This window comes from Pseudophryne corroboree, chromosome 3, assembly GCF_028390025.1.
Source record: "Pseudophryne corroboree isolate aPseCor3 chromosome 3, aPseCor3.hap2, whole genome shotgun sequence".
NCBI lineage: Eukaryota > Metazoa > Chordata > Amphibia > Anura > Myobatrachidae > Pseudophryne > Pseudophryne corroboree.
Window position 1 is genome coordinate 266634602 of NC_086446.1, and position 24803 is coordinate 266659404.

At 45.3% G+C, this 24803-nt stretch overlaps 1 protein-coding gene across 1 annotated transcript in view; it reads right to left on the reverse strand.

Moving 5' to 3' along the window:
- Nucleotides 1-12342: 12342 nt before the first annotated feature.
- Nucleotides 12343-24803, reverse strand: part of ZBP1 (Z-DNA binding protein 1) — a 64087-nt gene continuing 51626 nt past the window's right edge. The window contains exons 10-12 of the mRNA XM_063959050.1: nt 20766-20894; nt 13851-13997; nt 12343-13564 (exon numbers count right to left, since the gene is read on the reverse strand). Coding sequence (XP_063815120.1) covers nt 13392-13564; nt 13851-13997; nt 20766-20894 — 449 coding nt within the window. The 3' untranslated portion in view covers nt 12343-13391. The remainder of the gene's footprint in view (nt 13565-13850; nt 13998-20765; nt 20895-24803) is intronic.

Below are 24803 nucleotides of genomic sequence, written 5' to 3' on the forward strand. Positions count from 1 at the left end.
TGTTCCGCTTGGCGAAGGCCGTTGTAGATGGCCCTTAACTCCAGCACGTTTATGTGCAGACAAGCTTCCTGGCTTGACCCTTTTCCCTGGAAATTTTGTCCCTGTGTGACTGCTCCCCAACCTCTGAGACCTGCATCTGTTGTCAGCAGAACACAATCCTGGATCCCGAACCTGTGACCCTCTAGAACAGAGGTTCTCAAACTCTGTCCTCGGGAGCCCACACAGTGCATGTTTTGCAGGTAACCCAGCAGGTGCACAGGTGTATTAATTACTCACTGACACATTTTAAAAGGTCCACAGGTGGAGCTAATTATTTCACTTGCGATTCTGTGAGGAGACCTGCAAAACATGCACTGTGTGGGCTCCCGAGGACCGAGTTTGAGTACCACTGCTCTAGAAGGTGATAACTCTGGAGCCACCTGGGGGACAGGCTTATCTTCCGGTGCATGTGCAGATGGGACCCGGACCACTTGTCCAGCAGGTCCCACTGAAAAGTTCTTGCATGGAATCTGCCTAACGGAATGGCCTCGTAGGCCGCCACCATTTTTCCCCAGCACTCGAGTGCAGTGATGAATAGACACTCTTGGCGGTTTCAGGAGTACCTTGACTATGTTCTGGAGTTCCTGAGCCTTTTCCAACGGGAGAAAGATCCTCTGCCGTTCCGTGTCCAGAATCATGCCCAAAAACGACAGCCGAGTTGTCGGAATCAACTGCGACTTTGGTAAAATTTAGAAGCCAGCCATGTTGCAGCACCTTCAGGGAGAGCGCAACGCTTTTTAGTATCTGCTCCCTTGATCTCGCCTTTATCAGGAGATCGTCCAAGTATGGGATAATTGTGATCCCTTGCTTGCGCAGGAGCACCATCATTTCCGCCATTACTTTGGTGAAAATCCTCGGGCCGTGGAAAGACCAAACGGCAACATCTGAAATTGGTAGTGACAATCCTGAACAGCGAACCTCAGGAATGCCTGATGAGGAGGATATATGGGGACATGTAGGTATGCATCCTTTATGTCGACTGACACCATAAAATCCTCCCCCTCCAGACTGGAGATCACAGCTCGGAGAGATTTCATCTTGAATTTGAATCTTTTTAAATACAGGTTGATGGATTTTAAGTTCAGAATCGGTCTGACCGAGCCATCCGGCTTCGGGACCATGAACAGGGTTGAATAAAACCCTTTCCCTTGTTGTAACGGGGGAACCGTGACAATGACTTGCTGTTGACACACGGCTTTTGTATTGCAGCACACACTACCTCTCTCTGGGTGAGAAACTGGTAAGGCTGATTTGAAAAATCGGTGTGGAGGCAAGTCTTGGAACTCCAGTTTGTACCCTTGGGTCACAATTTCCAGCACCCAAGGATCCAGGCCCGAGCGAACCCAGACTTGACCGAAGAGCTGAAGACGTGCCCCCACCGGTGCGGACTCCCGCAGAGGAACCCCAGCGTCAAGCGGTGGATTTGGCAGAAGTCGGGGAGGACTTCTGCTCCTGGGAGCTTGCTACAGCCGGCGATATTTTTACTCTTCCCTTACCTCTGGCCACGAGGAAGGAAGATCCACGTCCTTTCCTGAATTTATGAGACCGAAAGGACTGCATCTGGTATTGAGGCGTTTTCTTTTGTTGTGGAGGGACAAAAGGCAAAAAGAAGACTTACCCGCGGTAGCTGTAGAAACCAGGTCCGCGAGGCCCTCACCAAACAACACTTCACCTTTTGAAGGGCAGAGCCTCCATAGCCTTTTTAGAGTCAGCATCACCATTCCATTGATGAGTTCACAACGCCGCCCTAGCAGAGACTGCCATGGCATTGGCCCTTGATCCTAAGAGGCCAATATCTCTCGCTGCTTTCCTTAGATATATCGCTGCGTCCCTGATATGACCCAGCGTCAAAAGCACGTTATCCCTATCCAGGGTGTCTATGTCAGATGACAAGCTATCTGCCCACCTTTCAATAGCGCTACTCACCCATGCTTATGCCACGGCCGGCCTGAGCAGCGTACCCGTAGCAACATAAATAGATTTTAAGGTAGTTTCCTGCTTATGATCTGCAGGATCCTTTAGGGCCGCCGTGTCCGGGGACGGTAGCGCCACCTTCTTGGACAAATGCGCCAGAGCTTTGTCCACCGTGGGTGAGGATTCCCACCGTAACCTATCCTGCGAGGGAAAAGGATACGCCATAGCAATTCTCCTGGGAATCTGCAGTCTCTTGTCAGGGGATTCCCAAGCTTTTTCAAAAAGAGCGTTCAGTTCATGAGAGGGAGGAAACATTACCTCACGTTTCTTTTAGAGATGAGCGCCGGAAATTTTTCGGGTTTTGGTTTTGGGTTCGGTTCCGCGGCCGTGTTTTGGGTTCGACCGCGTTTTGGCAAAACCTCACCGAATTTTTTTTGTCGGATTCGGGTGTGTTTTGGATTCGGGTGTTTTTTTCAAAAAACCCTAAAAAACAGCTTAAATCATAGAATTTGGGGGTCATTTTGATCCCAAAGTATTATTAACCTCAAAAACCATAATTTACACTCATTTTCAGTCTATTCTGAATACCTCACACCTCACAATATTATTTTTAGTCCTAAAATTTGCACCGAGGTCGCTGTGTGAGTAAGATAAGCGACCCTAGTGGCCGACACAAACACCGGGCCCATCTAGGAGTGGCACTGCAGTGTCACGCAGGATGGCCCTTCCAAAAAACCCTCCCCAAACAGCACATGACGCAAAGAAAAAAAGAGGCGCAATGAGGTAGCTGACTGTGTGAGTAAGATAAGCGACCCTAGTGGCCGACACAAACACCGGGCCCATCTAGGAGTGGCACTGCAGTGTCACGCAGGATGGCCCTTCCAAAAAACCCTCCCCAAACAGCACATGACGCAAAGAAAAAAAGAGGCGCAATGAGGTAGCTGACTGTGTGAGTAAGATAAGCGACCCTAGTGGCCGACACAAACACCGGGCCCATCTAGGAGTGGCACTGCAGTGTCACGCAGGATGTCCCTTCCAAAAAACCCTCCCCAAACAGCACATGACGCAAAGAAAAATTAAATAAAAAAGAGGTGCAAGATGGAATTGTCCTTGGGCCCTCCCACCCACCCTTATGTTGTATAAACAGGACATGCACACTTTAACCAACCCATCATTTCAGTGACAGGGTCTGCCACACGACTGTGACTGAAATGACGGGTTGGTTTGGACCCCCACCAAAAAAGAAGCAATTAATCTCTCCTTGCACAAACTGGCTCTACAGAGGCAAGATGTCCACCTCATCATCATCCTCCGATATATCACCGTGTACATCCCCCTCCTCACAGATTATCAATTCGTCCCCACTGGAATCCACCATCTCAGCTCCCTGTGTACTTTGTGGAGGCAATTGCTGCTGGTCAATGTCTCCACGGAGGAATTGATTATAATTCATTTTAATGAACATCATCTTCTCCACATTTTCTGGATGTAACCTCGTACGCCGATTGCTGACAAGGTGAGCGGCGGCACTAAACACTCTTTCGGAGTACACACTTGTGGGAGGGCAACTTAGGTAGAATAAAGCCAGTTTGTGCAAGGGCCTCCAAATTGCCTCTTTTTCCTGCCAGTATAAGTACGGACTGTGTGACGTGCCTATTTGGATGCGGTCACTCATATAATCCTCCACCATTCTTTCAATGGTGAGAGAATCATATGCAGTGACAGTAGACGACATGTCCGTAATTGTTGTCAGGTCCTTCAGTCCGGACCAGATGTCAGCATCAGCAGTCGCTCCAGACTGCCCTGCATCACCGCCAGCGGGTGGGCTCGGAATTCTGAGCCTTTTCCTCGCACCCCCAGTTGCGGGAGAATGTGAAGGAGGAGATGTTGACAGGTCGCGTTCCGCTTGACTTGACAATTTTCTCACCAGCAGGTCTTTCAACCCCAGCAGACTTGTGTCTGCCGGAAAGAGAGATCCAAGGTAGGCTTTAAATCTAGGATCGAGCACGGTGGCCAAAATGTAGTGCTCTGATTTCAACAGATTGACCACCCGTGAATCCTTGTTAAGCGAATTAAGGGCTCCATCCACAAGTCCCACATGCCTAGCGGAATCGCTCCGTGTTAGCTCCTCCTTCAATGTCTCCAGCTTCTTCTGCAAAAGCCTGATGAGGGGAATGACCTGACTCAGGCTGGCAGTGTCTGAACTGACTTCACGTGTGGCAAGTTCAAAGGGCATCAGAACCTTGCACAACGTTGAAATCATTCTCCACTGCGCTTGAGACAGGTGCATTCCACCTCCTATATCGTGCTCAATTGTATAGGCTTGAATGGCCTTTTGCTGCTCCTCCAACCTCTGAAGCATATAGAGGGTTGAATTCCACCTCGTTACCACTTCTTGCTTCAGATGATGGCAGGGCAGGTTCAGTAGTTTTTGGTGGTGCTCCAGTCTTCTGTACGTGGTGCCTGTACGCCGAAAGTGTCCCGCAATTCTTCTGGCCACCGACAGCATCTCTTGCACGCCCCTGTCGTTTTTTAAAAAATTCTGCACCACCAAATTCAAGGTATGTGCAAAACATGGGACGTGCTGGAATTTGCCCATATTTAATGCACACACAATATTGCTGGCGTTGTCCGATGCCACAAATCCACAGGAGAGTCCAATTGGGGTAAGCCATTCCGCGATGATCTTCCTCAGTTGCCGTAAGAGGTTTTCAGCTGTGTGCGTATTCTGGAAAGCGGTGATACAAAGCGTAGCCTGCCTAGGAAAGAGTTGGCGTTTGCGAGATGCTGCTACTGGTGCCGCCGCTGCTGTTCTTGCGGCGGGAGTCCATACATCTACCCAGTGGGCTGTCAGTCATATAGTCCTGACCCTGCCCTGCTCCACTTGTCCACATGTCCGTGGTTAAGTGGACATTGGGTACAACTGCATTTTTTAGGAGACTGGTGAGTCTTTTTCTGACGTCCGTGTACATTCTCGGTATCGCCTGCCTAGAGAAGTGGAACCTAGATGGTATTTGGTAACGGGGGCACACTGCCTCAATAAATTGTCTAGTTCCCTGTGAACTAACGGCGGATACCGGACGCACGTCTAACACCAACATAGTTGTCAAGGCCTCAGTTATCCGCTTTGCAGCAGGATGACTGCTGTGATATTTCATCTTCCTCGCAAAGGACTGTTGGACAGTCAATTGCTTACTGGAAGAAGTACAAGTGGGCTTACGACTTCCCCTCTGGGATGACCATCGACTCCCAGCAGCAACAACAGCAGCGCCAGCAGCAGTAGGCGTTACACGCAAGGATGCATCGGAGGAATCCCAGGCAGGAGAGGACTCGTCAGAATTGCCAGTGACATGGCCTGCAGGACTATTGGCATTCATGGGGAAGGAGGAAATTGACACTGAGGGAGTTGGTGGGGTGGTTTGCGTGAGCTTGGTTACAAGAGGAAGGGATTTACTGGTCAGTGGACTGCTTCCGCTGTCGCCCAAAGTTTTTGAACTTGTCACTGACTTATTATGAATGCGCTGCAGGTGACGTATAAGGGAGGATGTTCCGAGGTGGTTAACGTCCTTACCCCTACTTATTACAGCTTGACAAAGGCAACACACGGCTTGACACCTGTTGTCCGCTTTTCTGTTGAAATACCTCCACACTGAAGAGCTGATTTTTTTGGTATTTTCACCAGGCATGTCAACGGCCATATTCCTCCCACGGACAACAGGTGTCTCCCCGGGTGCCTGACTTAAACAAACCACCTCACCATCAGAATCCTCCTGGTCAATTTCCTCCCCAGCGCCAGCAACACCCATATCCTCCTCATCCTGGTGTACTTCAACATCTTCATCTTCAATCTGACTATCAGGAACTGGACTGCGGGTGCTCCTTCCAGCACTTGCAGGGGGCGTGCAAATGGTGGAAGGCGCATGCTCTTCACGTCCAGTGTTGGGAAGGTCAGGCATCGCAACCGACACAATTGGACTCTCCTTGTGGATTTGGGATTTCGAAGAACGCACAGTTCTTTGCGGTGCTTTTGCCAGCTTTAGTCTTTTCATTTTTCTAGCGAGAGGCTGAGTGCTTCCATCCTCATGTGAAGCTGAACCACTAGCCATGAACATAGGCCAGGGCCTCAGCCGTTCCTTGCCACTCCGTGTGGTAAATGGCATATTGGCAAGTTTACGCTTCTCCTCCGACAATTTTATTTTAGGTTTTGGAGTCCTTTTTTTTCTGATATTTGGTGTTTTGGATTTGACATGCTCTGTACTATGACATTGGGCATCGGCCTTGGCAGACGACGTTGCTGGCATTTCATCGTCTCGGCCATGACTAGTGGCAGCAGCTTCAGCACGAGGTGGAAGTGGATCTTGATCTTTCCCTAATTTTGGAACCTCAACATTTTTGTTCTCCATATTTTAATAGGCACAACTAAAAGGCACCTCAGGTAAACAATGGAGATGGATGGATACTAGTATACAATTATGGATGGACTGCCGAGTGCCGACACAGAGGTAGCTACAGCCGTGGACTATTGTACTGTACTGTGTCTGCTGCTAATATAGACTGGATGATAATGAGATGTAGTATGTATAAAGAAGAAAGAAAAAAAAACACCACGGGTAGGTGGTATACAATTATGGACGGACTGCCGAGTGCCGACACAGAGGTAGCTACAGCCGTGGACTACCGTACTGTACTGTGTCTGCTGCTAATATAGACTGGATGATAATGAGATGTAGTATGTATAAAGAAGAAAGAAAAAAAAAACCACGGGTAGGTGGTATACAATTATGGACGGACTGCCGAGTGCCGACACAGAGGTAGCTACAGCCGTGGACTATTGTACTGTACTGTGTCTGCTGCTAATATAGACTGGATGATAATGAGATGTAGTATGTATAAAGAAGAAAGAAAAAAAAACCACGGGTAGGTGGTATACAATTATGGATGGACTGCCGAGTGCCGACACAGAGGTAGCTACAGCCGTGGACTATCGTACTGTGTCTGCTGCTAATATAGACTGGTTGATAATGAGATGTAGTATGTATAAAGAAGAAAGAAAAAAAAAAACCACGGGTAGGTGGTATACAATTATGGATGGACTGCCGAGTGCCGACACAGAGGTAGCTACAGCCGTGAACTACCGTACTGTGTCTGCTGCGACTGGATGATAAATAATGATATAAAAAATATATATATATCACTACTGCAGCCGGACAGGTATATATTATATAATGACGGACCTGCTGGACACTGTCTGTCAGCAGAATGAGTTTTTTATTTTATAGAATAAAAAAACACCACACAAGTCACACGACGTGTGTTTAACTTTTACAGGCAGACATTCACAATACAATATAGTATACTATATACTGGTGGTCAGGTCACTGGTCAGTCACACTGGCAGTGGCACTCCTGCAGAAAAAAAGTGTGTACTGTTTAATTTTTTAATATGTACTCCTGGCTCCTGCTATAACCTAACTGCTCCCCAGTCTCCCCCACAATTAAGCTGTGTGAGCACAGTCAGATATTATACATAGATGATGCAGCAGCACACTGGGCTGAGCACAGATATGGTATGTGACTGACTGAGTCACTGTGTATCGTTTTTTCAGGCAGAGAACGGATTATATTAAATAATATAAAACTGCACTGGTGGTCACTGGTCAGTCACTAGTATAACTAACTAATACTATCAGCAAAATTCTGCACTCTCTGTCTGAGTACTCCTCCTAAGCTCCAGTAAATGAAGTGTCACTGTCTCACTCTGTCACTAGTATAACTAACTAATACTATCAGCAAAATTCTGCACTCTCTGTCTGAGTACTCCTCCTAAGCTCCAGTAAATGAAGTGTCACTGTCTCACTCTCCTATCTATTTCTTCTCTAAACGGAGAGGACGCCAGCCACGTCCTCTCACTATCGATCTCAATGCACGTGTAAAATGGCGGCGACGCGCGGCTCCTTATATAGAATCCGAGTCTCGCGAGAATCCGACAGCGTCATGATGACGTTCAGGCGCGCTCGGGTTAACCGAGCAAGGCGGGAAGATCCGAGTCGCTCGGATCCGTGTAAAAAAAAGCTGAAGTTCGGGCGGGTTCGGATTCCGAGGAACCGAACCCGCTCATCTCTAGTTTCTTTCCCTTAAACATGCAGACCCTTGTGTCAGGGACAGTGGGGTCTTCTGTGATATGTAACACATCTTCAATTGCCACAATCATGTACTGAATACTCTTGGCCACCTTAGGATGTAACTTGGCATCATCATAATCGACACTGGAGTCTGAATCCGTGTCGGTATCTGTGTCTGCTATCGGGGTAAATGAATGTTTCTACGACCTTGAGGGGGCCTGAGATTGTGACAAAACATCTCCCATGGATTGTCTCCATGCTTAGTTCTGAGACTGATTTGTCTAACCTCTTATGCAATAAAGCCACACTTGCATTTAAAACACTCCATATATCTACCCAAATAGGAGTCGGCGGTGCTGACAGTCACTCCCACATTCTGTTCAGCCTCCTCCTGGGAAGAGCCTTCAACCTCAGACATGCCGACACACGTGTACCGACACCCCCAAACACACTGGGCTATAGGGGACAGACCCACAGTAAGGTCCTTCAGAGAGACAGAAAGGGAGTTTGCCAGCTCACACCCAGTGCCTCACCGGTCTGAAGGAATTAAATAACGCCCCAGACCTGTAAGTGCTTTTATACCAAGTAATCAACACCAAATTTTGGGCACCCTGTTACTTGTGTACAGCAGTGAAGGGCCAGGAGCAGCGTCTCTGCAGCAAGCTGTGGAGAAAATGGCACTGGTTAGAGCTGAAGGAGGAAGCTGCGCCCCCTACATGGCGCGCTTCGTTCACGCTTTTATTTATACTGGCGGGGATCTGTATACATTGCCTATGCAATGTATACTGTCATGCCAGTCTCAACGTGAGGATTTATTGGTGCCCCCCCTGCGCCCTGCACCCATATAGTGCCGCTTGTGTGAGGGAGCAATGGACCGCAGCGCGGTCCCTCAGGAAGATCTGAAGTCTTCTGCCGCCTTTGAAGTCTTCTTGCTTCTACTACTCACCCGGCTTCTCTCTTCAGGCTCTGTGAGGGGGACGGCGGCGCGGCTCCGGGAACGAGCAGCTAGGCGCACCAAGTGATCAGACCCTCTGGAGCTAATGGTGTCCAGTAGCCTAAGAAGCGGAGCCTTTGAACTCACAGAAGTAGGTCTGCTTCTCTCCTTTCAGTCCCACGAAGCAGGAAGCCTGTTGCCAGCAGTGCTCCCTGAAAATAATAAACCTATCAAAAGTCTTTTTTAGAGAAACTCAGTAGAGCTCCCCTAGTGTGCAACCAGTATCCTCTGGGCACATAATCTAACTGAGGTCTGGAGGAGGATCATAGAGGGAGGAGCCAGTTCACGCCCATTAAAGTCTTAAAGTGCCCTTGTCTCCTGCGGATCCTGTCTATACCCCATGGTCCTTTTGGAGTCCCCAGCATCCTCTAGGACGAAGGAGAAACAGAAAGTTACAGTAACTGTGTCTGGAACAAACAAGGTTGCCATGCAAAGAGTGCAGGGTAAATACTGGCTGTTTTACACTGCAAATTAGATTTCAGTTTGAACACCCCCCACCCAAATATAATCTCTCTGCAGTGCAGCAAGATTTTGGCAGTTGCTTGCTTTGCTTGCAAACATTAATCAGGCCCAAAGGGCTTGATGTTGAGTTGAATGTATGTCAGTTGGTGGAGCGTATATTTTCGGGTTTTTGCACTGCTCATACTCTGCACCACTGGTACTGGTGTACGCTTGGTTCCGGAGTCATTCATAACTCAACTTAGCAACACACTCCAAGGGAGGAACTGTTTCCCTATAACTAACAACTGCCTAAAATCAACATACAAATGGGAGCGCTGCCACTAGTCAAACCATAAAAAGCATGATTAATACATATAGGGCCTTATTTAGAGGTAGACGCAGCTGCTGTGTGTAAATATGCAAAGCTTGTGATCCGCTGCTGTGTTCAAGGACGCAGCATTGGATCATCTGAAAACATCGCCCATCAGGGTAACCCTCAGTTTACGCAGGATGGCCAGTGTGTTTTCACTCTGCTGGTGCCAGGTTTGCTTACTACTCTGAATTAGGCCCGTAGTTAGTACAGTCACTTTATGTAATAACAAATAAGAATATTACTGACTTGGCATAAAAACATAATTAATTTATTTATACACCTTAACAAATAAATCTACAGTATACACCAAAAACGTAAGCAAATTACAATCATTCCCCAAACTTGACAGCCCATCGCCAATAATTAACAATCGTATTACTCCAGATCTGATATCCCCTTCCCTAAATTACAATTATACCCCAAATCAGACATTCCTCTCATCCATAAATTATAATCCACCTGCCAGGGCTTAAAGTGGTCCTGGAGCGGTGGTGGAACTCATTTGCTGCACCATCTACCATCCTTCATAAAGGGATATTGAGCTCACAAACAAGCAGCGTAGTCACACAATAGTACCCACAATTAAAATAATACCACACCATAGCACAATCCTATTCACATTACACTACATGTAGGGCCCTTGATTCATATTATACCACGTAGTAGTGCCCTTTATTCACGTTGTGCTACACAATGGTACCCTTTCTACATGTTATGCTACACAGTGCCCCTTATATACAATACCCACAGTAGTGCCCCTTATACACAATTCCTACAGTAGTAGTCCCCCACATAATGCCCACAGTTGTAGTGCCCATTACACATAATGACCACAGTAATGCTGCTTATACACATAATCCCACAGAAGTGTTGCTTAGGCACAAAATGCCCACAGTAGTACTGCCGCTTATATACAGAATGCCCACAGTAGTAGTGCCCCTTAGACATAATGACCACAGTATTGCTGCTTATACATATAATGCCCACAGTAGCACCCCTTATACACCTCTGCCTGTGTCCCTCCAGCAGCTCCATGCCCTGTATCCCTCCAGCAGCTTCCCCACCTCTTTTATGACCCCCAGCCCCTTCTCATTTTGTCTTCAAGATGCACAGAGCCTGCTCTTCTTCACATCAGTCGCGGTGACAGCATGAGATCACATACGAAGCTGCTGGGCCCTGAGGAGGGGATGAATGCTGTCCAACAGACATAGCGTATGTGAGTACGAGGAGGGATGGGCTGTAGATGGAGGAGAACCATGGAGCCACCAGGACCTGAGGAAGGGGGAGGTGGCTACAGCTCATCAGTAACACTAGTGCCACCTGCATCCTCTATTAACGTAGGTGGTGTGGGCTTCTTTGTTGGAATTTGCTGTGCAGGGCAATGGAAAAGGTGGAACTAGTTCCCCCTACCATTACAGGTGGTGGAACGCACCTCATCTCCCCCCCCCCCCCCCCACACACACACACACACACACACACACACACACACACACACACACACACACACACACACACTCTTTAACCCCTGCCAACCGCATATCTGACTGCCCCCCTCCTATCTGAATTAAAAATCATACCCCAGAATTAACCACTCCCTCTCACAATAATAGCTATGTCCCAGAACTGCTCAACTCCTCCCACAATGATGTCCTATAACTGCCTCCCCTTTTCTCACAATTACTTCCCCCCACCTCATACAATAAACCCATAACTACTGTACCCCTTACTCAAAAAATAGACCCATAACTGATCCACTTCCTGCCACAACAGACCCCTCCTCCTACAATATTAAGGACCCATAACAGCTCCCGCCTCAGTTATGTTTGTTCTATAACTGTCCCCCTCATCTTACCATATGTCCTATAACTGCTTGCACTCCTTCCACAATAATAATGACCCATAACTGCCCCCTCCTCCTCCCTCATTTATATCCCATAACATTCCAGCCTCTTCACCCAACTATATCCATGCCCCCCTGCCCCACACCCACATAAAGGATCCATTTAAATATCAGACCTCGGATCTATGGTGGCAGCCATTTCATCCTGCTCAGTGCTGTCCGCAGACCCTCCAGCACAGCCTCTCACAGATGCATTTGCAGTCTCCTCTGATTGGATACCTCCAGCCTTCCACCAGTCAGTGCTTAGTGACAGTGATTTTGTGGAAGTCCAGTGTCATCCACCGATCCATAATCCAGCAACAAAACAATGCACTCACTGTGACAGTGATGCGGCTTGAAGATACATCATATATCACATGACTGGCAGCCAGGAGTCTGGTGGAGAACGCTGCTGCTGACTGCCCGCTCTGATCTGATTGTTGCTGGGCAGTATCCTCTGCTTGACTCCCAGCTGTAGTTTAAGTTATCATCCTGCTGCCCTGCCTAGCCAGCCACTGACTGTACTGTATAAAAAGAAGGCTGGTCTAGAAAACAAATTCTGCTGTATTATACATCGCAATTAAAAGGAAAAGTTGTTTATTCATTAACAGATAATTATATAGCGCGCACATATTCTGCAGCACTTTACAGAGAATATTTAGTCATTCACATCATGTCCTGCCCCAGTGGAGCTTACCACATATTCCCACCACATGTACATGCAAACACTAGGGATTGTTTGTTTGTTTTCTTGTGTTTGCTACAAGAAGCCAGTAAACCAACTAGTACTGTATACATCCATATTCCCTACCACATGTACACACACTAGGGATTGACAGTTTTCTTGTGTTTGTTGCAAGAAGCCAGTAAACCAATGAGTACTGTGTTTTGGGAGGATGGAGAAAACCCATGCAAATATGAGAACCATATAAACTCCACACATGTAGGGTCTTGGTGGGAACCAAACCAATGACCTCAGTGCTGTGAGGCAGTAATGCCAACTACTCTGCCACACATGTTGCCCATTGATTCAAGTCCATAACCAGTGATGTGAAATGGTCGGGGCCGGACTGGCTATTTGGCATTCCAGCAAGGACCAGAAGGCCAGAAGGACAAATGGCCCAGTCCATCCACCTGAAAGCCTGGCTCTACTCTGCTGGCATGCAGATGCTGTGTGCTGTGAGGCCACACCCATTGACATGTGACACGCCCCCGTGAGTCATGACTACACATCCTTGATGTGTGGTCACACCCCTTTTTCATATGCACATGTGCTAACAATGCGGAGGCCGATACACAGCCTCAGTCAGTCACTGGAAATGGTCTTTCACAAACCGTTAATGGCCTGGTATCTAAAATATGACATGAACATCAATTTATCCCATACAATAACTTATTTAAAAAAAAAAGAAAGGGGGGGGGGGGGGGTCGTAGTTTAACTTTACATAAATCATAACGGATCATTAACACTGAATCCTCTACATCCTGATGAATAAATGTTGAGACATGGGTGTAGCATCATTGCAGAGAACCAATTGAATTCAGTGTATGTGCCCATTCCATCATATAGTCTCAGTTCTTCTATAGTTCAAGGGATATCCTGCAAATATTAATTAATATATAGGCCCCTTATTCAACTATATCTGTTACTGATGTGTTACTGCAGGATGTTGTACGCTGGTTCTCCTGCTCATCCAGTGTCACATCTGCAAGCCCTTTACAAATGTCTGAGATGTTTACATTTCGCATGGAATGAGTTGAGATGATGGGGGATGATGTAAGTGCTGGTGGATTCTGGTGCACTGCAAATAAAAAAATGACACAGCTTTAATAAGTTAAATCCATATTTCCTAAACAGTCCTGTTTTAACATTTGTGTTCAAGTAACCCTGAAGTCTTCAATGGTTCAGCACTGCTCTGCTCTAAGGGTGGGAGGGTGGCATTCTCCACTCTAGTCCTCAAGTACCTCCAACAAGTCTTGTCATGTGCTTATGTGCCTAAGTACATGTGTAAATATAGCTGTTTATTAGATGGGTTGTATATTATATAATGTGTTAATCAGTTTCAACTCTAGAACTCGGAAACTTACTCAAATTGCTTTCAATATCTAAGAAACTGGAATCACTGCTTGAACCATCTTCAGTGTGGATGCTATTGGCAAGCGCCAAGTCTTGTCGCTCCACCTCCTGTCCTGTGATATGAGAATTAGACATATCCGTCCATATGGTGTCATCCCCTTCACAACAGAAATAGAAAATGGAAGTTAATGAATGATTTAAATTAAAATGAATAACTTTATTTGGAAACAATCATTGAGCAATGTTTTTAACTTATTTTGTTTATTGATTTTAATAAGTTTTAGGTTCAGGGATGATAATGATCAATAAGAAAGTACAAGAAACAGATAGTGAGTACATTTTTAACCAGTGTAGCTTATTTACAGGTGTAATTATTTGAAATATTTTGAGAATAAAAACGCGTTAATAGAAAATGTGATAAGAGGACAGTGCAATGTCTTTAGTATCACCCAGATAGTAATGGTTCCGGTATGAATGGTCGACCATGTTATGGTCAACAGTCATTAGGTCATGAAAAGGTCGACATGAGTTTTTTTACTTTTTTGGGTGTCGTTTTTTGCGTAAAGTGACTGGGAACCCCAATTAGTGCACCGCGTCCCCTTGCATGGCTCGCTTTGCTCGCCATGCTTCGGGCATGGTGCCTTCGCTCCGCTACCGCTTCGCTCGGCACAGATTACCGCTCCAATCGTAGTCCACGTGGATCGTAAAGTATGGAAAAGTTCCCCAAAAGAAAAAAAAGGTAAAAAACTCATGCCGACCATTTTCATGTGTCGACCATGTGTCCATGTCGACCATGTCAATGTCGACCAATAGTGGTCGACCTAATGACTTTCGACCATAACATGGTCGACCATGTGAACAGATACCGATAGTAATAAGGGGCTTTGATTTCAATAAATTCTTGTAGGTACAGTATTACAAAGTAATGTTCCCATTTTAATATTTGTCTTTAAATTTGCTTTTACCTGTTTTGGGTAGGCTTAACAATTGGTAAGAAAGAATGATGGGCTCCTGGCTAGGAACTTCCAGTGAGCAGATGGAACAAAAGGGCCTTTTTCTCTTTAGGTTTAAATTCCTGTCAGCCATGGCTCAAATCCTGGGCCTTGGCTACATGCATCATGGTTGTTCCCAGACCATTGTACCATGCTTACTAGGACTCAAATTTACAACCGGGACAAGTGGAACCAAGTTAGCATTTAAGGGTATCTCTTATACAAAAAGCCATCCTTTCTAATGACATCCAATAGTATCCTTTATGAGGGAAGCTGAGCATAGCTTTAGAAAGCCATAGCATGGGTATTACAGGAGGTATAAGAATCCTCAGCTTGTTGGGATAAGTGCAAACCTGTTTGACGCTGGATGGGGATTATGGCACTCCCTACTGGTAGTTGGTAGGAACAGACAAATCTTTAAGCAATATTCATGTGAGGCCACAAATGGTGTCTGGTTGAGTGTCAACTAATTGGAGGCAAACACCTGGCCTTGACCCCTACCAGCTTTATAACAGACCTGTGTTGCATTCTAACACAGGGGTTAGGGTTGGCAGGCAAATTAAGATCACTGGTAAAGCAACTCTTGTGTTTGTTCTTGGAAGCCAGTTATATTTACATTTGGTTAGCTGATGATGGACACTTGTTCATTCATATTGTTGTCATAGTGCTGGTTGCACTCTTGGCTAATGGAGCTATCAAAGATATCTAAGCTGCCTATTAGTCATGAGAAGACAGGTTATGAGGGACAGCTGAAATCAGTGGGTTGAAAAGGCAGAATTGTGAGGGGTAACGTTGAAGTAAAATGGGAAAAGATAAAATAGTGATAGCAAAGTAAATGAAGAGGCAAAAAATAAGACTTAAACGCACCAATTCAGATACAACATTTACCTGGGCTGGTAGTTGTGAGAGCTTTATAGTAACATAGTTCCTGAGGTTGAAAAAAGACAATTTGTCCATCGAGTTCAACCTATTTGTGGTCTCCTACGCTGTATTATTTTAGGACTAATTTTGTTTGTTGCTGATGTCGGCCATTTTGTTTGTTCCTCTTTTTTAATAACTATTGTGCGTGACTACGCACCATAACCCTGTATATCATTTATCCATTAGGAATTTATCTAACCCATTCTTAAAGGTGTTGACCGAGTCTGACATTACTACTCTCTCAGGCAGGGAATTCCAAACACGTATTGTCCTTACTGTGAAAAATACCTTTTCTACGCTTTGTGCGGAATCTCCTCTCCTCTAACCTAAGCGGGTGTCCACATTTCCTCTGTGTTGATCTTACCAAAAACAGGTCCCCCGCAAGCTCTGTGTATTGACCCCTTATATATTTGTAAATGTTGATCATGTCCCCTCTTAGTCTCCTCTTTTCCAGTGTAAACATGCCTAGCCTTGCAAGCCTTTCCTCGTATTCCATCGTCCCCATGCCTTTAATTAGTTTAGTCACCAGTCTCTGTACCTTTTCTAGATCCAGGATATCATTTTTGTAGTATGGTGCCCAAATTTGTGCACAGTATTTAAGATGTGGCCTCACTAGTGATTTATATAATGGGAATATAACACTGTTGTGCCTTGCATTAATTCCCCGCTTTATGCATGCTAATACCTTTATTAGCATTCTTTGCTGCAATCCTACTTTGGGTACTGCTGCTTAGTTTGCTATCTATGTGAACACCTAAGTCTTTAATTCAGTACAGACTCACCTAATAGTACCCCATTTAGTATGTAGGTTTTATTTTTGTTCTTGCTACCACAGTGCATTACCTTACACTTGTCTGTATTGAACCTCATTCCCCATTTTACTGCCCATGCTTCTAGTTTGACTAAGTCATTCTGAAGAGACTCTGCATCCCCCTCCGTATTTATAACCTTACACAATTTAGTATTGTCTGCAAAAATTTACACCATGCTCTCTAGATCTACTGTTGGACCACTATTGTTCAACATTTTCATTAACGATCTAAGTACAGACCCTTGTGGCACACCACTTTGGAACTTTTTTTAAAATTGGACTGAAGTGCAGTTACCACAACGCGCTGCTTCCTATTATCAAACCAATTTCTGACTCAAGTGCATGTTGTGCTCCCTAGCCCTATTTCTTGTAACTTATAGATAAATAGCATGTGCGGTACTGTCAATAGCTTTAGCTAAGTCTAAAAAGATTACATCCACCTCCTTACCTGATCAAGGTTCACACTAACGGTTTCATAAAAGCCAAGTAAGTTTGTTTGACACGACCTGTTCTTCACAAATCCATGTTGATTCCTATTAATTACCTTATTGGCTTCCAGGAACTTCTGTATATGGTCCCTTAGAATATCTTCCAGTACTTTCAATACTATAGATGTAAGACTAACTGCTCTGTAATTACCCGGTTCAGCTTTACTTCCATTTTTGAATATCTGCACTACTTCCACTATACGCCAGTCTTTGGGAACCATACCTGATATAACTGATTAATTGAAGAACAAAAATAGTGGTCTTGCTAGTTCAGAGTGAAGCTCCATGAGAACCCTTGAATGAATTCCATCGGGACCAAATGACTTATTAATCTTTAATTTTTTTAATCAGTCACAGACTACCTCCTCACTTAAATAAGCACTTAGCAGTGGGACATTATCTTTGTTGAGATTGTGTGTTAATCCCTGCATCTGGTCCTCTCTTGTAAACATTGATGAGAAAAACGCATTTAGTTTGTCTGCTATGTCATTATCGTTTTTGATTAAGACTCCCCGCTTGTCCTTTAAAGGGCCTATACTCTCCTTCTTTAATCTATTGCTGTAGATATATAAAAAAAAAATTGGGATTTGATGTGCTTTCCTTTTGCTAATCGTTTTTCAGTTTCTACTTTAGCCGCTCTTATTTATTTTTTGCATGTTTTGTTACAATACTTATAGTGCTGAAATGATTCCGCATTCCCGTCAGATTTGTATTTTTTTTTAATGCTCGACTTTTTTTGGCCATTAGTTAATTTATCTTTTTGTTAAGCCACATTGATTTGGCATTTTTACTCCTTTGTTTGCTGCCTGTGGGAATAAATTTGCGAGTATTTTCAACTAGCAGTGATTTTAATATCTTCCATTTCTCCGTAGTATTTTTTCCTTGAAACAAAATTTCCCATTCAATGTCCCTTAAAGCTTCCCTCACCATGTAAAAGTTGGCTTTGTTAAAGTTTAGAGTCCTAGTTGAGTCAGTATAGGACTGCTTATGAAAACTGATATTGAATGTGACCATATTGTGGTCGCTGTTTCCCATGGGCTCCCCTACTATAATATTTGATGTCAATTCCCCATTATTTGTTAATACCAGGTCTAAGATTGCATTGTACCTAGTTGGTTCCTTGATTAGTTGAACTAATGTAGTTATCAATTAGTGTGTTTAAAAACATATTACCCCTAGCAGTATCACATGAATCGTTTGTCCAATTTATCTCTGGATAGTTAAAATCTCCCATCACTATTACATCTCCTACTCCTGCTGCTTTTTCAATTTGTATCTTTTCTGTTCCATTTCTTCCGCATGCAATTTCTACCCATAACGTCTCAACAATATTTACAGTCCCCACTTGAATATCTTCTCGTATATCAGGTTTTAAAAACGGCTTTACGTAAAGACATACCTCTCCACCCCATTTATTTAATTTGTCTCTCCTGAACCGCGTATAACCCTCTAGGTTGACGGTCCAATCATGAGATTCATCCCACCAAGTTTCAGTAATGCCTATAATATCAAACTGTTTGCTTGCTGCAAGGATTTCTAGTTCCCCTTTTTACCTGTAAGGCTTCTAGCATTTACATACATATAATTAAGATTATTTCCCCTTGTGCTAGGGACATCGTTTTCTATATGCAGTAATGATGACCCATAATTGTCGTTAGTGTTTTGGTAATACCTTTAGTAATACCCATGCAAATACCCTTGTCGGCTGCTCTTTCCCCCCCCCCCCTCCACCCCCATTTTGTTCACTACCTTCATCCTCACTATTCTCCTGCATAACCCGTAGTTCCTAGCTAAACGCTCCCCCAGGCACCTAGTTTATAAACTCCTCCAAACTTCTAACCATCCTTCCCCCCAGCACTGCTGCCCCCTCCTCATTCAGGTGCAATCCATCGCGACAAAAAAGATGGCGCTTGACTGAGAAATCTGCCCAGTGTTTCAGGAACACATACCCCTTTTTCCTACACCAGTCTCTAAGCCACACATTTACCTCCCTAATCTCCCTCTACCTCCCTAAACTAGTGCGTGGCACGGGTAATATTTCAGAGACTATTACCTTAGATGTCCCTGCCTTTAGTTTCTGGCCTAAGTCCCTATAATCTTAATGACATCCCACCTACCACTCTTTGTTGTTGGTGCCAACATGCACCAAGACCGCCGGGTGTTTTCCAGCCCTTCCCAACAATCTCTCTACCCGGTCCGCGATGTGCCGTACCCGAGCACCCGGGCACCAACAGACTGTTCGGCGATCACGGTCCCAGTAGCAGATTGCCCTATCTGTCTTCCTGATATTAGAATCCCCTACCATGACTATCTGACTAGGTACCTTGCTTTCTTTTACCCCATCCGGGGGACACCTCCTCTGGTTGCTAGAGGGAACAGTCTCCTCCAGCTCCGACATTTCCTCACTACCATCCTCCGGATCTACGTCTAATCGGGCAATTTGGGTTTGGTAGTTCAGAGATGTCATGCCTTCCCCACGTTTTCTTCCTTCTAACTGTGACCCAGCTGGCTACCTGATCATTCTCATCTGTCAGTGCCCCCCACGCAACTCCTCCCCCGTTCTATCTAAGCTTTGCTCGAGATTGTGAATATCCCTCAGCCGCGTAACGGTTTGCTCTAGATCAGTTACCTGGGCTTCCAGAGCAAACCGTTGGACAGAGCAACCGTTCACACACACACCTCGCGCAGATGTCTTCACATTGGGCAGGTTGCTCCAGGTGCGCATACATCTTGCACGACATGTACTGAGTGAGATTCTCAATCACGGCCCCACCCATTTTCCTTGACAACTCTAGCTCCCTATTACCTTCCGAGAAAACAATACAAACAATTCAAACTATGCAATACGATATTATTCTATGGCCTAGCTGTGAAGAGAAACAATATTCACAACAGAATAGAAATAGCTAATTTATTCAAAGACAAGGACAAGGGGAGAGAAAAAACAATCGCATACAATATAGTAGGGAGCTAATACTTATCTGCGGGGGCCCTTTTACTTTTGCCAATGTCCTCTCCACTTGCAGTTGCCCAGTCTCCCTGCACCTCTGCGCCCTTGCAGATGTGCACCCGGCTTCTGTCACTGTCCGGAGGTACAGTAGCAGCAGCAACACCTGCTACCAGTCCTCAGCGTCTCAGACCAGCCAGCTTCATTTAGCTCCTCACCGTCCGGCTACTTGCGCCAGGCCCCGGCTTCCCCTGCTTGCAGACCCTGGCTCCGGTTTCCCCGCTTTCAGACACTCTCTCCGGGCCCCCCTCCCCCCAGCGCTTGCAGCCCCTCGACTTCCTGACTCCCTGCTTCCTCCTCCCACTGGTGCACGCTCGTCACGCACCCGTCACTTCCACTTCCGCTTAGCGGATCTCGCAGCGTGTCAGCATCTCAGCAGTATGTCACTCATTATAGTAGCAGCATACAAGCGAGGACTCTTACTCCTGTTTGTCTGGGCCTTTAGCAGAAGTACTGAGTGTGCAGTTGGTGTTATACAAGAATGCTGCAATTGTCAATGTTGATGGTCTACTGCCAGATGTTGGCCTTTGCCAATATTTCCAGCAGCTCCTTACAACTTGACTTAATGTATGTCCCTGTAAAGCTATGCAGGGTCCCTGTTCCCTAAACCTCATTAAATGTTTGTCTAGGCTGGATACGGACATTCGCTGCGTACAATCCCAGGACTGTCCTTTAAGCCCAGATATTTAGGTTACTCTTCTACTTACCTATTCCGCTGTCATATTCTCTGCTGGAATTTGTTTGGTTAGAATTGGGGTCTTCATACTGAGCCTGGCTGGGTGCAGTGGTCTCGGGGACATGAAATGCATCTGCATAATCCACAAAATCTTCATATTCTGCATATAAAATCAAATGACAAAATATCTCAAATTATACATTTCCTTATTTAATAAACTCTCATAAATTTGACTAACATATTTATAAAACAGAGACAAGTCCCTTAAAGTTGTACTGTAAATGTGTTTAAATATATATGCAAACGGCAGCACAGGGACTGTGCGGCATTGATTCCTCCTCAGTGATTCTCGTTATTCCTTTCTTATCCAGCACCTGTTTGTTTATGATTTTATGAACTTACCTGTCCAGATTGATTGTGGTGAAATACATTTGTGTTACCTATGGAATCTGTGACATGTCTGTTAAAGAGAATTCCCTATCGAAGCTTCCATTCATTGTGCAGCATAGGATAAAGATACCTTGATATGAACGCGTGACGGAATTTAAATGTAAGTGTGGAGTTATAATAATAAGGAAAGCTGTGTTTGTCTGGGAAAGCTTTCAATTAAGGTGTGGCTACAAAGATTCCTTTGTTTGTATTTATTTAAGTATGTGGTCATGGGCTGCATGCACCCCACCCAATGAGTGGTAAGTGCAGTCATGTTACCTCGCTTCTAGGGTGGATAGTGCTGTGGTTTTGGATCTGTTTGTATATTGCAGGGTTAATCTTTGGTTAACTCTTCTTCTTAACTGTGGCCACAAGCTTTTTCATGCACCCATATGTAGACTCAATTATCCTTAACCTGTGTCAGCTGTTCCTTATGCTGCTTTCACATTGCAAACCCTGCTTTTGAAACGGTTCTTTAAACGGTTCTTAAAACGGGTCTGAGCAGTTAAACCCCCTTCACATCGCATGTTGTAACTGGTATATTACCGTTTCATTACCGTTTTGGTACCTTTCACACAACCCATTTCTCCCATAGAAAACAGTGGTTGTCATTTTAAATGGACTTTTCTGGCCCACACATTATTAATAATTATTAATTAATTATTAATAATTTGGCTAGTCGTACGATGGAACCCAGCAGCTTCAAGCATCTTTACCATGTTTTTGTAGATTACTGCATCCTTCACTGTCCCAGTGATTTGTCTAGCAATTTCTTCATCCCCTCTCATCCTAAGCAGCTCCCTAACCTCCTCATCACTCCAATTTGCCATTTTAAACTGTATTCTGTATAAAAAAAATGCTTCTTCACTCTCATGTGTTTCCTCCAGTTTATTTCCTGCTTCTGCCTGGTGACATCACGCATGGAGACAGCCTATCACCTTCTGTGGTTTGGAAATACCGTTTCAGAGCCTTTCACATTGCACAATGAAACGGGTCTGAACCGTGTAGGACCCTGCTTTTTAACCGTTTTAAAATACCAGTAGTCTGTAACCAGTAAATTCAAAGTGGCCCTTTCACACCGCAGCTAGAACCGTTTTGGAAGGCTTAAAAAATGGCAATTTACCGGGTTATAGCTGCGGTGTGAAAGGGGTATAAGTAATTTATCAGCCAGTGTCAGGTGACTAGTGCACCTTTTAAATGCCATAAGGTATTTGGCAGGTGCACATTAAACCAAGTAGGCATATTTGCAGTTATATTATCTATGAAACAGTTGCCAGGTTTTAAGACTCTGTGATAGTGTAGGACCTGCAAGAAGGTGGGGTACCTTGGTAAACCCCCATCATGTATTTATTGATGTGGTGAGGATAAGTGAGCTTGCTATGGTGAGTGCTGAATTTTCTGTTTGTATTTATGGGAAAATGAGTCAAACTATATGTAAGTGATGTTCCATGTGTCGTACCACGAGTGAAAGTTAAAATACAGCAAGATTATTTCCACTTCAGAACCACTACCTACGCGTGGGTGCAGATCATTCACATAAACTTTTATACCCAGGCCCCGAAGCTAACCGCTCAGTAAAGGGATGCAAAGCAGGGAGGCGCCAGGAAGGAGAGGCGCTCTCCCTGCTCTGTATCCCTGTGCTGAGCTGTCCCCCCTGCTGCTGCGCCTCTCACACTCTATGACAGGCAGCAGCGCCGGCAGCTACAAGCCTCCTCTCCCCTCCCCTCCCCTGTGACAGTCTCACACTGCAGTGTGTGGACCTAAAAGGGGGCGGTGATACATGGTAATAAGGGGCGGAGCTACACTGGACCAGGCTGACAAAATAGACAGGGCCCCCGTTCCCCAAAAAATAATATGCCCCTGACACAAAATTATGCCCCCAGAGTAATGCTCCTGTCACCATACTATACCCCCACAGTTATGAACCTGTCACCAACAACATATTATGCCCACATAGTAAAAATGCCCCAATACACACTACCTGCTCTCAAGGGGGTACTGCTTGTTGCAATAAATTGTGGCAAACTGCTCTAATCAAGCTGGTAACAATCCTCAGGTGCTGCGGGAGGGGGTTACTCTAGACAAGAAAAACAAAAGGGATTTTTCCCACGCACTCTGCTGGCTGTTAGTAAGAAGAACTATATACTATGTAATAATAGAAAATTTAGAACTCTTTGTTACATATGTTTTGCAAAAGATATGATAAGCCTCCAGGCCACTTCACGGCTGCTCTATTACTGGAGGTCCCTAACTAAGCATAAGTCCAGGGCCTGGACCCCACAAAGTCGGCTCAGACCCGACCACCTAGGGCAGCACACCATTAAGATGCCATTATCATGTAGCCGTACATTAAGCAATTGTATGACCCATAGTGGATGTTATTAATTATTATTATTATTATGCTGTGCGTGAGTTTGGGGAATGGTACCCCCCGGGTCTGGTGTGACTGGGCTATCTTGGGGTAGCACGCCATAATATTTATCTAGCACTTATGTAACACTCTTATTTTTCCACTAATATTACTCTTCTGAGTATTTTATTAACACCCTTATTTTTGTAGCACTTTCTAACTCATAGCTTCTGCTTCTTTCTTAACACATATTAACACTTTAGTATCTTAATGGTGTGCTGCCCTAGGGTGGTGGTGCCTGAGCCGACTTTGTGGGGTCCAGGCCCTGGACTTATGCTTAGTTAGGGACCTCCAGTAATAGAGCAGCCGTGAAGTGGCCTGGAGGCTTATCATATCTTTTCCAAAACATATGTAACGAAGAGCTCTAAATCTTCTATTATTACATAGTATATAGTTCTTCTTACTAACAGCCAGCAGAGTGCGTGGGAAAAATCCCTTTTGTTTTTCTTGTCTAGGGTACTGCTTGTTGTCAGGAGTTTTGCTCGTTGTCAGGGGAACCCCTACCTAACCACCACCGTGGGTCCACAGTCCCGGCAGGGGCCGTTGTACACATCTGCCCCCTTCAACCTTTTGAAAATGTCCCTCCCAAAATGGCCACCACTTCCTCTAGCATTTAAAATAACTGTCTCCTCTGAGGCGGTGGCCATTTTGGGAGGGACATTTTCAATACTTCCAGCCAGGGCCCTATCAGCAATGGGCAGCGGCAGGCAGTGGCAGGAGGTGGGCAGCCTGGGCCCTCCACTCTCCAGGGCCCGGGACAGTTGTGCCCCCAGCACCCCCCTGATGGCGGCCCTGAGCGTCACTGGTACAGAGAGCGTAACATGTGCAAGCATCACTGGTACAAGGTGCGTAACGTGTGCAAGCGTCACTGGTACAGGGGGCGTTACGTGTGTAAGCTTCACTACTACAGGGTTTATTGGGTGTATAAGCGGCATTGCTACAGGGAACATTATGTGTATAAGCGTCACTGGAACAGGGGGCGTTACGTGTGTAAGCGTCACTGCTACAAGGGGCATCTTGTATAAGCATCACTGCTACAATGGGCTTATCGTGTGTAAGCATCACTGCTACAGGGTGCGTTACGTGTGTAAGCATCACTGCGTCTTGTATAAGCGTCACTGGTACAGGGGGTGTTACATGTGTAAATGCCACTACTACAAGGGGCATTGTGTGTAAACGGCACTACTACAGGGAGCATTATGTGTATAAGCGACATTGCTACAGGGGGCA